Source organism: Caretta caretta, chromosome 13 (genome assembly GCF_965140235.1).
Source record: "Caretta caretta isolate rCarCar2 chromosome 13, rCarCar1.hap1, whole genome shotgun sequence".
NCBI lineage: Eukaryota > Metazoa > Chordata > Testudines > Cheloniidae > Caretta > Caretta caretta.
This window is the reverse complement of record NC_134218.1, coordinates 11,802,924-11,815,226: the sequence shown is the minus strand read 5'-3', so window position 1 is coordinate 11,815,226 and position 12,303 is coordinate 11,802,924. Positions and strand designations below refer to the sequence as shown.

At 39.4% G+C, this 12,303-nt stretch overlaps 1 protein-coding gene across 3 annotated transcripts in view; it reads right to left on the bottom strand.

Annotated features, from left to right (window-relative positions):
* LOC125622092 (serine/threonine-protein phosphatase 4 regulatory subunit 1) overlaps positions 1-12,303 on the bottom strand; it is a 39,163-nt gene that overhangs the window by 14,018 nt on the left and 12,842 nt on the right. For all 3 annotated transcript variants that reach the window (XM_048819678.2, XM_048819679.2, XM_048819680.2), the window contains 7 exons: positions 11,328-11,470; positions 10,651-10,797; positions 6,875-6,982; positions 6,058-6,123; positions 4,466-4,624; positions 3,387-3,580; positions 2,477-2,931 (listed from right to left, as the gene is read on the bottom strand). In XM_048819678.2, the coding sequence (XP_048675635.1) occupies positions 2,477-2,931; positions 3,387-3,580; positions 4,466-4,624; positions 6,058-6,123; positions 6,875-6,982; positions 10,651-10,797; positions 11,328-11,470 (1,272 nt within the window). The remainder of the gene's footprint in view (positions 1-2,476; positions 2,932-3,386; positions 3,581-4,465; positions 4,625-6,057; positions 6,124-6,874; positions 6,983-10,650; positions 10,798-11,327; positions 11,471-12,303) is intronic.

Sequence of the window (12,303 nt, the reverse complement as noted above, 5' to 3'; positions counted from 1 at the left end):
TGTATAAAGTAAAGGGATTGGGGGCACATTTAGGGCTTGTCTACACAGCTTGGCAAAGTGCACCAGATGGATGTGATCTGTAAAGAGCTCTAAGAGGCTGCCCTTTAACTGCCCTGTGTAGCCCCTGATGATGCACTCTGAAAGATAACTAGTTCACATTAATGTAGTCCTGTGTAAAGCGGGACAACATGAACCAGGTACTTTTTTAGAGCACACCATCAGGCTCTACACAGGGCAGCTAGAGCACAACACATTAGAGTGCTCTACAAAACACATCTCTCTAGTATCCCTCACCAGCATAGTGTATACAGGTCCTTAGTTTCCTTTTCTGGGCTTCATTTTAAAGGAGTATTAACACTACAATTATTTATACGGAGAGATTTAAAAAAAAAAAAAAAAAAACCCCAAAAAACCCCACAATGAAATGCATAGAAACATGAGAGGAATTATTTACCTTTGCAAAAAAGGTCTAGAATTAACTTCAGCAAAACCTTTCAGATAAGCTGTGAGTATAGATGTAGAGGCAGTATTACTGTTTCCAGCAGAAGCATATATGTATCTGTTTCCATTCTCTGGACAGACCTCTGATCATCTCTGTTGGCAAGGAACCCTGGATCATGTCCTATTTCACTATCCTAAAACAATTTAACATGGAGGAGAGTGGGGCATGGGGCAGCACTACTTTTAGAAAGGAAGCTTGAAACTGAGGCCTTCATCCAGAAACTGAAAGCCAGCCTCTAGATAGGAGGCTGCCTGTGAAACTCTGGATCCCCCCTGCAGTTATGGGGTATGCTGGGAAACTGTTTAAAGGCAATAGGTAACTTGTAACAGAAAAGGAATTTTATCTACCATACAAGTGTAAATGCCAGAAGTTGCATTTTGTGTTTGTTTACTGTGTAACTTGTATGTTTGTTCTCCCTTATTATTTCATCTTTGAATTTTTTACCCGAAGCAGATCTCTATTGTGCAACCCGTATGGAGTATATGTGCACCAAAGTGAGCTGATAACTGGGTGGCTGGTTTCATACTTTCAGGGGTGATGAACCAGAGGGAAAAAGTCAGAGACTCTGGTAGTTAAGAAGTTGGGGAGGATGGATTAGGCGAGACTTGGGACTGGAAGGACTGTTGGTGTCGCCCTGCTGTCACTAAGCTGGTGGAAGCCAGGGTGAGACCTTGTGCTTGTGGGCAACCTTCTGGTTATCAGGGATCTGAGCCACAGCAGCATAGCATTAAGTCACCCCAAAGTTACAGGGCAGGCAGTGACAGAACCCCTTACCAGTTTGGGTGATTCCTAAAATATCACATACACATAGATGAAGCCATTTCTGATCATATATAAGCAAGAGGAAGTATTTAGTGAATGTCTCTCAAACTGTCTTTCAAGAATGGATCAAAACAACCCATTTAAGAGTAGACAGGAAGAGATGAGATGACTGTAACAAAAAAGAGGAGGAGGATCAGGTCAGGTAGAGGTATATTAGAGGGTTTTGGCAGCTTGGCTAGGAAGGAAATGAGCATTCACACATCCTTTTATTCTGAAAGGGAAGAAGGTTGCCTGGCTGAGGAATGATGAAAAGCAAGGACATTACAGTAGAGGGTATGATGGAAAAGATACAGATTTACCTGTCTAACTCCTTCACTGTTTCTTAGTAGCCCAAACCCATTTCTTTATTTTCTATTGTATGTGTCAGCCATGCAACTCCCCACTCTGATGCCAATTCCTATGCTTCAGTTCCACTTCACTTCTTGCTCTTTTCCAAGTCATTAAGCTTTCTCCTCCTTTGAGTTCTCGGTTCTTATATTTTTTATCGTGCCTTCCGTCCCCACCACTCACTTTTTCCAGTGGTTCTCAATCTTTTAGGGCTCAGGACCCATTTGAAAATGTTTATGGCCTGTCGTGACTCAGTAAATAGTCTGTGGGTGGGGGCCCTGGGATGGTATTGGTTGGATCCTGCCCTCCCAAGGTGTTTGGGTCTTGCCCGGCACTCACCCCACAGCGGTGGCTCCTGTGCTATTGGGCTGGCTGGATGTGGCTCTCCACTGCGAGCATTGCAACCTCCAGGGTTGCAGCATCTCTCTGGTTTACCACTCCCAGCCTGACTGAATCAAATGAGAGTCGAGTTGTGACCTGGCTCAGGGGGTTGCAGTGCCAATCACTCAAATTTGGCCTACCCGGACATCTGTCATCGTAACGTCTGGGCCAAACCTGAGTGGTGCTGGGACTCCAGAGGTTGCAATGCCTGGAGCAGGGAGGCGAGCCCAGCCAGCCCTCTGGGACAGGAGCCACAGAACTGACACGCAACTCCCTGAAACATTCTGGCAACCCGAATTTGGGTCCTGACCCACGGGTTGAGAAACTCTGTCTTAGGCAAGAGAGGGCTGCTGCAATAAGGAGCTTTGAAGGGTGTGGGAAGCCTCATGTAGGGAGGGATCAGAAACTATACCTCCATACATCACTACTATTGTAGGCTTTTACCTTGAACATCTGGATCATCCATGTGCTCCTGCAAGCTTTCCAGCACTTTTTTTATTTCACTACTGGCAACACAGTTATTACACATCGCCTTTGACATAGAGCAGCCTTCTTCATGCTTCTCAGTCTTGGACTGAAGCAGCTCCAAGTCCTGGCTTATATCAGGGAGTGGAGGGCGCCAGTACAGGAAAGTATTAAAGACATCCTCAGCAGACTGGAACCTTGAGTTCACTCCCTGGCAATTGCTCACATGACAGTCTTTAATGCCTTCTATCACACAAGCAGTGGTTTTGTCATTCTGGGACAATCTAGTCAGAGCCTCTCCAGGACTACCACAACTGTTCGAACTCCCTTTCAGTAGGTCTGTCCTTGGGCTTTCAACACAGATCAAGGGGTTGGCTTCTGCTGAAGTCCCATCAGTTGACGATTCCAATTTAATTTCTATTGGTTGTTCTGAACTGAGAACAGAGACATAGCATTAGGAAAATGAAAGGTAAAGACCCTAAAACAATACTTTTCAGTTAAAAGACACACACTGTAGATAAGGCAGCAAGAGCAATTACAATAGGTGTAGCTATTCTACTTGAGGACAAATCCTGCTTTAGAACTACTTGTTTCACCTCTAGTTTCAATATATTTTCCCCTCCTCTCTCCCCTTCCCCTCCAAAAAATTACTGGTGAAACATTAAAGTAGCTAGATCAAATCATGTGGCAATTCATCAGACCTATGTGTAGCCCACATTTTACATCATTATTGAAACTACACCTGCGTTACTAAAGGTCTTATTTTTAGTCACATATATTAAACACAAGATCATATCAACTAAAACTAGAGACTTAACTCAAAGATTGTGGAGGAAAAAATGTTTTGTCAGTTTTCCTCTCCCCTTTCGCACTTCAACCATAGCTTTACCTGGAGGATACAATGTTTGTACTGGCAGATGTGATATTTGCATTGTTGCCTGGTTGGCAGGAACTGGAAGTCACATCCTGTGCTGATTGTCGGATACTGAGGGTCCCATCCTCCCGAATATAAAGGCCAGCACTAGAAGGGTTTGCGAAGGTAGAAATAAACGGGCCTAGAGACTGAAAAGCAGCTTGGCGAACCTGGCACAGTACAAAAATAAACATGTGACATATTTTGTAGCCATGCGGCCTTTTGGCAAATTGTTAATAATGAAATATGAAATGTGGCTCAAATTTAACTCTTACTATATTAAGTAGTACTGTACAAGGTTATACTTTGCTATTATCTAAGGTTTTCAGAGTATGCTATTAAGCCAGTCCTGGCATCATTTATTACATTTTACTACTAGAGTTTAAATCAGGAAAAAGCAAGACATCAGAGTAAGGGGATTTAAGAAACAAAATGTGTTAGTAAATATAATTCATCTGACTTATTTAAAGTTCACTACAAAGTTCAAGTCAAATCACAATTGTTTCATAGACATGGTCCAAAAGCCCTGTGCACCCAGTATCGTGACAATGAAAATGCTTCTTTATTCTTACACAGTGTTAAATGTAATCTCCATTATGACATTTTCAAAAAAAATTTAAAGGACCATCCCCACGTTTGACGGGCCAAAATTTAGAAGGTCCAGAATGATACCCAACTTCTAAGCATGAATTTTACATTTCTAAAGTGTATATGGAAACTAAAAAGAGCAGACCACATACCCATGATCCTAACATATCCAGCTGTCAGATTTTGGTGGTGACTGTACAGCCCATGTAATTGGATTTTATTCTGTCCTCTAATTTTACAGGGTGTGCATGTGTGCCTTAAGGAAGCATATGCATGTTGCATCCATACTGCCCTCAGTGTCCTCCATTTCAGGGACCAAGACTGAGAATTAACATGTGTGCCTATACAGGAGACCTATCTTTGCTATTAAGCCCCTGGTTTGGCCACTTAAAAGTCCTTGTAATTGAAAAAGGTAGCTTGCATTCATGAATTTCTTTTAGGTCAGAGGTACCTCCCCACCTACTTACCCATCTGCAGGGGTCACTGATAAGATTGATAAAGAGAGGGGACAGCTTGCTTCTGCGAACTTCTGGGGATGTGGTGTAAGAAACAGCCATAAAGCATTCAGCACAAGCTTTTCGCATTCCCCAAACACTATCAGAGCAGAGTTCAAAAAACTTTGGAATCTGTCAAAAATGAATGAAACTATAGCTAATCAAACAGGTATTAAAGCTGCAGTACAAGATACCACTTTCTGTCGGTTTAATTACTTGGAAAAAGCAGTTGGTAATAGTTTATGTGCAATGGGTGAAAAAGGATGTGAAAGTAGTGACCTAGAAGAAAAATAATTATAATTATATTAATTATTGAAGAATTAAAATTTCCCTCCCCCATTCATCTCAGTTGTGTCTTGCTAACATTTAAATTACGGGGAGGGGCATAAGGAAAATTAGTAATAGGCTTTCTTTTCTGCGAACATATCTTGGTGTAAGGATAACTTATCAAGCATGGGAAACTAATTCTTTCCAGTCTGGGGAGGGTCAAGGGATGGGAACAGAAAAATAGATCACTTTAAAAATACTCTTGTGCTTTTACCTGTGCTTATAAAAAAAAAAAAAAAAAAAAAAAGTATGTTGGAGGTGAGGGATAAAACTGTTAACTTGCAAAACACACAATCTTCCTATTCAGTACCAAACCAGCTCCTCATTTGGAATTACTGCCTCAGGAGCATTCAAGTCAACTACTGGGTTTAGCGTAAGAACACCCCACCACCACCACTACCCTTTGTTTTTTTTTTCCTCTCTCACACTCTCACAAGTTTCTGGGATTTTATTTAACAAGTCTAGCAAAGGGAAAATAGCCAGCTACTCGCAGAAGAAAGTAATCTGTTTTAATTAAGACTCTTGCAAACACCTCTGCGTTTCTGTTAAAATGCTATTTTATACATATCTGTACAGCAATCATATTCAAATCAAAATTGATTTTTCCTTGACTTTCACTAAAAGCAATATAGACAGAATATTAGAGGCACAAACTATGGTGTTTTATCAGGACTCTCACTTGCAATAAGTACAGCTAGCTCCCGCACCGACACCTAAAAACTACTCACTATCACCTAAAGAAAAGTGAATATTGTAAGTTAAGCCTACTGTTTGGGTGCATCTTTTATACAATATCAGGATGAGAAAGAAAATAAACATTTAAAATATAATAAACTTTAATATAAAACTACAAAAGTTGCCAGGGCACTCATGAATAGATATAAATCATGAAATTATTTTAACTCAATTTTTTACCATTGTTGAGATTTCAAGTTGATTGTTTCCTAATAATTTAATAAATTCACTGAAAAGAACCCTCCCTTATTGCATAAACAGTGTCTTAAAAAATAAATTGAGAAGTCTCTTTTAAAAAACAAACTTTTGCCACCAATGGCAACTAAACCAGTGAATCAGGTTTAAATTTAAGAAAGAGTTATCCAAAAGTTTGTTCTTTTGTCTCAAAGAAAACTAAATGTTACTATCGGTAATTTCCTTGTTAAAACATTTCAGTTGTAAAAGCAGATATGAAAGCTCAAGCAAAATACAAATCTTTTTGTATATCTCTAAATTTTACATACCAAAAATCTCTCTGTGGCTTCTTGTCCAACTGCATTACAAATATCGCCAAAGCTAGCTGCACAAACCTAAAAAAAACATAACAATAAAAGTTATGGGTGAACTCCTGGCCCCACTGAAATGAATGAGAGTTTTGCTACTGACTAGAGTCAAGAATTTTACCCCTTATTGTTCACTAAGAATCAAATTTGGATTCAATAGTTTGCATGTCTTTTATAATACATAGTATTTACAGAATTTAAATTTGTCAGTAGGCTAAGGCCTCAGTCCTGAACAAGAGATTCATTAGGGCAGCCCCCTGTGGTACATACACAGCACCGTTGAAATCAATGATACCCCTAGGTTGGACCTCTGCATCAGTGAGGAATCTCATCAACTTCAATGGACGCTGAATGGACCGCAGGGGTTCGCCACCTGAATATTTTAAAGATGTGAGCAGAGGCTGTCAAAAATGGAGAAGAAAAAAAAAAGCGTGCACAGGTCAGTACTTAAGTGTATTGACAAAACTATCTTCACTATGGCCCTGACTGGCTTAATTTCAAGCACACGCTTACACAGTTTGCTGAATCAAGGCCTATATTTGGCTCAAGCTAGGGGCGTAGGTACCTCATATTCATGAGCATTATATTTTAAAGATAGAACACACAATTCAAACAAACAAGGAAATTCCTTTACATTGAAAGAGGAAAATCAGAGGCACTGTTAAAGTCTGAAATTATATTCCTATCAATACTTTGCTTAAAGATAATTTGATGTAGATGTTAAAAATACTGTAGAATGTACTTGAAGTCTTTCAGTTTTGAAACAAGTCATACCAACCTTACGGACTTGGAAGAGTTTCCCGTCACCACACAGCTCGCAGAAACGGGGAAGTAGCATACGTTCAACAATAGTTTTGCTCAGCATAGAAGCCATTTTACAAATTATCTATAACACAGAAGGGAGGGGGGAAAACATTAATGTGATAGTCACCAAGCACTTTTACTTCAAGTTTTCTTTCTAAAAAGAATAGTTCTGAAAGCAAAAGGCAAACTACTACTTTAAAATACAACTATTGTATGAGTTAAATTGACATTGTTTTTGGTTGCCAGGAGTTATTAAAACTACAAAATCCACGGACACCATACTATTATGCATAACATTTCTTTATTAGAAGATTGACATTTTATTTTTTTAAATTGCGTAGCATGAGTTACAGAAATCAATTTATACATGGTTTAATCCAAGGATTCTCAAGCTATTTCATAGTGTGGATTACATTTAAATATATGTGACAGCAGTGTTGGAGGACCATACTAGGATTGAAGCCCCCCTGTGGTAGATGCTGTCCAAAACCCACAATCCTGAAAAAACTGTAGCACATGCTTAAACTTTAAGAATGCAAGTAGTCTCCTTGGCTTCAATTAGTCAACTCAGGTGTTTAAAGTTAAGCATGTACACAGCTCTTTGCAGGAACAGGGCCTAAACTGAAGACAAAAAAAAAAAAAAAAAGTGGGTTTGTCCAACCACAGGACAGACAAAGGGTAGGAAGGACAATGGTAACAATGATTAAGACAACATGGTTATATAGGTTAGCTAGTGCACAACTCGATGGAATTCAGATTCAGTTAGCTGTTAGTTTATAAACTAACAGCTTAAAAAAAGCCTCATTAATTCAAGCTTCTGTGTGAAGTTGTCAATTTCAAAGGTCACCACAAACTACGTTACCTGTAGCATTTAATTACTTTAGCCATATACACTCTTTCAGCTGTCTTTTCAGTGCAGTGCACGAGGAGTCCCAAATTTGTGACTAGAGAGAGGGAGGGCTTACAGGCTTTTCATTGATTAGGTCAGTGTCCCACAGAGCAAGGATTGCATACTGATACAAATATTATTGACTGAATAGAACTCTACATTTTAATATTTTCAAAAAAGATATACTTTCTACCTCTATAAAAACAAGTACCAGTCCCAAGAATATTCCATCTTTGTGATAGAATGCCAAATAAAAACTAAGGAAGAATACCGTACAATCCCACTTTTTAAATGGAACTGTCAATCCTTCAAAAAGACATCTGGTATTCAGAGGTCACCCTGGAAGTCTCCCTGAGTAATAACCAAGTCCCAGGCAAGGAAGGGGAATCTAACTGGTAAAGCTGTTTTAGAGGTCCCTGCTGACCCCAAATTTGATTTCTTGTAAGTGAACAGAATCTGCTTTTTCATCAAGACACTTGAGACCTAAGACTTTAATCATCATTCATACTCTCTATAAAGTTAACAAGAACCAGGGTAGAAATCTGAAGACTTCAGAAAGAGATCACTGGGGGAAATTATGACCTTTGCAACAATTTAAGGGATGCTGCCAAGTGTTTTAATTTTATTTGCTCTCAGTTTCTAACAATCTTTTAGCACTTTGAAAATATAAACTCGGATTCTGATCTTTTCCCAAATATGGAGAACACTGATTTTTCCCTATGAATTTAATTGCACTTGCATAGCTTTTGTTGCTTGCTTACTTGCTTGTTTGCGCATGAACACTGTGATGTCAGCACTACTCTGGGACTGTAGATTAACTGATGCTGCAGTCAGAGGAAGGGGCACAAGTATATAACAGAGTTCCTATTGGAGCATTACATACCAAGAACACTATATACAGAAAAAATATCCCTTTGTTTAAGGAAACTATTAGTAATTCCATCACAGACGGTTAAGCCAACTACATTATGATTTCAATACAGGTAATTTTGAAGCTGTGCTGTTGGACAGTCTCTTTTTAAGGATATGTCCATAAAGCAGTTGGGCGGGGTGGGCGGGGGGGGAAAGAGGTGCGCGTGCAACTGCAGCATGTGTATCCATCCTTCAGCCAGCTTTAATCTAATTAGCTTGGATACCAACTGCAGTGAAGCTACAACTGCACTGGCTGTACAATCCCCCCTGGGACCCTGCGTGTGTATCCAGGCAACTAGTCCACGCTGAAGCCTGCGCTGCCACAGCTTTACTACTATTGGTGCCCGGGGGAGCGAAATCAGAGCTAGCTCGGTTACACCTATACGTGCTGGAATGAGCCGCCAATGGCGGTGCAGACACCCCATCGGGCTACGTCTACACTGCGAGCTAGGGTGCGATTCTCCTGCTCGCTGACACACACTCACACTAGCTCTCATCGAGCTGTAAACAACAGCGTGGCCACAGTAGCACAAGCAGCGGCAGCTGTGGCATGGCTTAGCCATGCGGAGTACACAGCACTGGTTCAGGTGGGTTTGTACTCGGCATGGCTAAGTCACGCCTCCACTGCTGCTTTGCCGGCTACCGCGGCTAGACTGCTATGAGCTAGCGTGAGTCTGTGCACGCAAGCCGGAAGATCACTCCCCCTAGTTCACAGTGGAGATGGAGCCGCACAGGGTCTCAAGTGAAATGGTCTGTCAACACCATGATGATGCCTAGTCTTGAAAATGACTTAGGAAAATAAGATTTGGAAAGTCTGACTAAGTGTATGACTGAAAGCTATACAAGGTGGGTGTAACAACATTTACAAGCAGGAAAAAAAAAAAAAAAAAAAAGATTTTTCCAAGAAGAGTTATAAATAAGTCTCAAAAGCAGGAGGGTCCAAAGGATTCCTCAAAAACTTCACTCATGCAGGGCTCGGAATTTTCTTCTGTCTGACCACATGTACTAGGCCCAGAAAATTTACTAGCTGAAAAGTTATTTGAATTGGTTCACAAAGTGCTTCTATCTTTGGCAGACCGAAAAACCTTACTGTGACATTGTTCTCATTACCATCTTGCTTTCTTCACCTCTTCAACTTTAGCTGGTGATCTCTTATGAATTAGACGAGGTTCCTTATAAGAGATCCAAATTAGTGTTTAAGAGCCCAAACCTGCTCCCATTCAAGTTAATGGCACAACTCGCGTTGATGACAATAATGAAAGTTTGGGGCCCAATACTACAAGTTACTAATGACCCCATAAGTTCAAGCCTGAATGGCTTACCACATCTGAAGCTGGCATTCCAAGCTTAGAGAGGATTTTAACACTGGTTTCTAATTTCTCAAAATAATGGCCAATACCATCTTGCATCTCTGTTTTAATCATAATTCTAAGGGTTTTTTGTATTATATCAGGAATTAATTCCATTCCAGAAGGTTTACAAAAGAGGACTTTGATCAACTCACATTCCTTGATCTAGAAATGTTTTACCAGCACTGGCCGAGACTGAAAGACAGCAAATTCCAGAGCTCAAGTTAGTGTAATTTTCATTCACTAGTTTTGTTTTGTTTTTTTAGGGGGTGTGTGTGTCTGTTTAAATCTCACAGGCAGACATGCATATTGAGACACTGGAAAGGGGCTGGGAAACTGGTCAGCCCTTTACAGAAAGACCACTTGTAACTGGATAACTGAGAAATAAGTAAGTGACAGTACAGGCAGAATTAAAACTAACCTTCTAGTTAACTAGTTTACTTAATTAGCAAGTTAAAAGTTTGAATATGAAGTCCATCTTCCAGATCCTTGCACGGACCAATGTATACACCAATTTAAAAAAAAAAAAAAAAAAAAAAAAAGCATCCAAATAGGGGATACAATTTTAAAACAAAAAAAACCTTCTTCACTGCCACTTACATTCACTGCTTCCACTTTGTACTCATCGTCACTGTCTGGAGCAGAGAGGTCCAACAGAATAGGACACACCTTATTTTCAATATCATTTTGAGCAAGAAGTTCTTGTTCTAGCAGTATCAGCAGTGCTTCTTGACTTGCTTTTCTAACCTAGAAACATGCAAAAGAAAAGATTAGAAAAAATACACTGTAAATGCAGTATTTTATGAGAACCATAAAAGTGAAGTCAATATCTGTTCTCACTGAATGGAGTGCAAAAAGTCAAGGAAACAGTGAAAAGCTAATCAGTTTTAATAAAACTAAGATATTCTTAGTAATAAACAGAAAAACTTGAGGATTTTAAGGGGACTTTTAACCCAACTTTGGATACTAGCCTACTGGTTGGAGCACTGGACTGGGACTCAGGAGACTTGAATTCTATTCCTAACTCTATCATTGACCTGCTGGGTGACCTTAGGAAAGTCATTTCCAGTCTCTATGTCTCAGTTCCTCCATCTGTAAAATGGGAATGATACAGATGTCCTTTGTAAAGTGCTTTTCAGATCTATGTACAAAGTGCTATATAAGATCTAAGTATTATTATTACTAATAGAAATTAATGTATAACTCCTCCCTATTGTGAAAGGTCCACATGCCAGACTGAATTAACTATACAACTTTTACAGTCTGAGATTTCCTACCTGGTTGTTAGGGTCTGTGAGGTATCTCACTACAATGGGCATAAGGTAGTCAGAAAATGCTGTTGGGAAGTTTGGTCGACTTTCTTGCAGAAAAATGGCAATGGGAGGTATTTGTTCCATCAGTTCCGTCCGTACAGTAGGCTCTGACAGCATAGAGAAAGTCAAAACGGCTTTAGTAAGTTTAAAGTTAGAACCAGATACATTCAATAAGTAGCATTTCCTCTTGTGAAACTATGAAAAGCAAAAAAAAAGAAATCCTGTTTTTTGAAATGTCACTATTTAGAATATCTGTGTTTAAAGGTCAGCTGAGAAATCAAACGTCTCAAATATAACCTCCCATCAGCCCAAGACACTTAGAGCCATATTTTTAAACAAATGGATAGCTATCTTTCTTGAGAATCTGGCCCTTTTCATGCATTATAACTAATTTCCTTACAGCTTCTGCGTACTAGTACCTCATTTATCTATGAGCCAATGCATGTGGAAGTAGCTAGTAGTCAAAAGGAAAAGGGATATACACGTTATTTTTCACACCGTTTTCCTGTGTTTTGCTAAGGTTCATTGGATTTTTTTCATCTTTTGAAAAGCATCCTGTACATTCTCAGGTGTAGTTTAATAATAAAAATAATATTAAAAGTCACAACTGGGATATAGAAAAGTACTTAGATGTTTTCTGCATTTTTGCACCAGTGTCCCAGACAGCGTACATCCCAGAGGTTGGGGACCTGTGCTTTATTTTCTTACCTTAAGCATGCCAAGGGGCAACATTTTTTAGTCCCTCATAGAGCGATAGAGAAAGCAATCAATCACTAATTAATAGTTAAACTTTGCCATATTAATCATGTAACTACTGATAAGATAGAGACATGTATTTTAAACGCTATTTCTCCCTCATTGCAATTAACATTTTTCAATTGTTTTTAAGACAGATAGGTTTAAAAGAAACAAGCAGAAAAATATCACAGAAACGAAACTT